Source organism: Panthera onca, chromosome B2 (assembly GCF_046562875.1).
Source record: "Panthera onca isolate mPanOnc1 chromosome B2, mPanOnc1 haplotype 2, whole genome shotgun sequence".
In the NCBI taxonomy this organism is placed as follows: domain Eukaryota; kingdom Metazoa; phylum Chordata; class Mammalia; order Carnivora; family Felidae; genus Panthera; species Panthera onca.
This window is the reverse complement of record NC_138343.1, coordinates 546,628-549,297: the sequence shown is the minus strand read 5'-3', so window position 1 is coordinate 549,297 and position 2,670 is coordinate 546,628. Positions and strand designations below refer to the sequence as shown.

At 44.5% G+C, this 2,670-nt stretch overlaps 1 protein-coding gene across 1 annotated transcript; it reads right to left on the bottom strand.

Moving 5' to 3' along the window:
- Positions 1-959: 959 nt before the first annotated feature.
- On the bottom strand, positions 960-2,218 carry OR11A1 (olfactory receptor family 11 subfamily A member 1). Its single transcript, XM_060614601.3, has one exon. It carries the CDS (start codon positions 2,143-2,145, stop codon positions 1,198-1,200), a length of 948 nt encoding a protein of 315 aa, XP_060470584.3. The 5' UTR covers positions 2,146-2,218; the 3' UTR covers positions 960-1,197.
- Positions 2,219-2,670: the final 452 nt, after the last annotated feature.

Here is a 2,670-nt window from a genome sequence, read left to right as displayed (position 1 = left end):
TGAAACTAGAGAGTGTAATGCTAAGCAAAATAAGTCAGTCAGAGAAAGACAAATACCCTATGATTTCACCCATGTGTGGAATTTAAGAAACAAAACAAATGAGCACCAGGAAAAAGAGAGAGGCAAACCACGAAACAGATGCTCAACTACAGAAAACAAACTGATGGTCACCAGAAAGGAGGTGGGTGGTGGGATGGGGGAAACAGGTGATGGGTATCAAGGAGTGCACATGTTGTGACGAGCACCGGGTGTTATATGGAAGTACTGAATCACTTCAGTGTGCTCCTGAAACTAATATTACGTGGTATGGTAACTATATGGAATTGAAGTTAAAACAATTTAAAAATGCCTTTATCAAAGAGCACACAGAATATTTGTATGTGGAATATGTACTTATACAATGCACACAACTGAAAGTCGCTTGAAAATCCTGCAGAAAAAAAGGAGCCATTGACTCCAAAAAGGAGTCATTGAAATAGGGTTGACAAATGTAGATAATGAAGCTGGATGATGGCTACATGGGGTTATTAGAATCTTCTCACTACTTTCATATATGTTTAAAATTTTCTACAATAAAAAAACTTAAAAAAAAGCAAATGCATTCACCTTTAAATGTTAAAAAATAGTGTACACCCTTAGACTGGGCAGTTTAAGTCCTAAGGATTTATTATAGGAAAATCTGGATGTAAACTATGTTTGCATGGTGAAAGAATTGCATACAACTAAAAAATCCCATAAGCGAAGATTAAACAAGCCACGTTTAACCATCCTAAAAGCCCAGAAGAATGAATAACTACATACTCATTGAAAAGAAAGATGTTTAAGACATAGTGTCTAGTGAAAAACCAGATTGCAATTTCACAATCCAAGTTGTTTTACACATATGTGTGTGTATACACACATGCACACACACACACACGTACACACCTATTACAAGTAGCCAATATTTTTGCTTTCTGTTTCTGTGTATCTACTTTCTATATCAAATATTCATAGCCTATTTTAAAAAGAATAATAAAAGATAAATGTAAATTTTAAGCCAACACTTGAAATTGGTGCTCATTTTTAGAGTAACTACAGAATGTTTTACAGAGAGAAAGGTCAAATAGAACAAAGTTCTTCCTCCCCAACCAGTCCTGAAGGACACCCCAATGGAGACATGCAAAGTCCAAATAAAATCCTCACCACCATTCTCCCTCAACTGAGTGTTTTGGTGAGCTTAACGTACAGAAGTCTCCGCAACGCATGATGAACCTCCTTGTTCCTCAGGGTGTAGATCACAGGATTGAGAAGAGGGGTGACCACAGTGTAGAGCAGGGCGAAGACCTTGGAGACAAGTTGGGAGCGGACAGCAGAGGGTGCAATGTACAAGACCATGAGAGTTCCATAGAAGGTGGACACCACCACAAGGTGGGAGGAGCAGGTGGAGAAAACCTTTCGCCTCTGGGCCCCAGCAGGGACTTTGAGCACAGTTACCACGATCCGGGCATAGGATGTCAGAATCAGCCCGAAGGGGACAGTGAGGCAGACCACAGACAGAATGAATGTTGTCATCTGGGCCACACTGGGATCCGAGCAGGCCAGGCCCATCAAGGGCATGAAGTCACAGTAAAAGTGGTCAATGTGGTTGGGGCCACAGAACCTCAGCTGGCCCATTAGGGCCACAACCAGTCCATCTACCATGAAGCCAGAGAGCCAAGCTATGACCACCAGCCCCAAGCACCCCCTGGGTCCCATCAGGAGTGGGTAGCGGAGTGGATAGCAGATTGCCAGGTAGCGATCATAGGCCATGACAGCCAGCATGAAGCACTCAGCCGTGGCTAGAGAACCGAAGATAAAGAACTGCAGCAAGCAACCAGCCACAGAGATGGCCGCTTCCTGCAAGAAGCCCTCTAGCATTTTGGGCACCACTGTGGAGGTGTAGAGGATCTCCAGGAAGGACAGGTTAGCCAGGAAGAAATACATGGGTGTGTGGAGCCTCCGTGAGCTAACCACCGCCACGACGATCAGCACATTCCCCATGACAATGGACACGTAGACAATGGTGAGCACAACAAAGAAAACGAGACGCAGCTCAGCTACATCATGGAAACCAAGGAGGACAAATTCAGTGATAGTCTGGTTTTCTAGAGCAACCATTTCCATGGGGATCGTCCAAGTTCCTGCCTGACAGAGATTAAGGGAGAGATTTTAGTGCATCTCTGTCTCCAACACCAACTCCAAGACAAGGAAGGCTACAGCGAAAAGATGAGGGTGAGTCTCCCGCACAAATGTCCCTTGCACATCCTGATCTGTCCCCCTATAGTGGCTTCCTCCTGCAACTCTGTTCCCCCGACCGTCCTTAACTGTGTATGTTCTTCATGGCTCAGGAGAGTTCGTCCAAACACAAGCGTAGTCTTCAGGACCATTTACCCTATTAATTCAACCCAGTGTTTCTGTGACACAATGAATCCACCAGCCTCATGTGTAGAGCCAGCCACACAGTCGTCCTCCTGAACAGCAGACTAATACCCTCCAAATGCCTGTGAGACACTCCCTACCCTCAGCTCAAAATCAGCAGGATCAAACACAAATCCTCATATCTTTCCCAGCCACAACCAACTGGGCAGGTAGTGTGAAATTCTGCTTTGATCCCAAGCTTACCATATCATTGCCATTTCAGCTGAATGC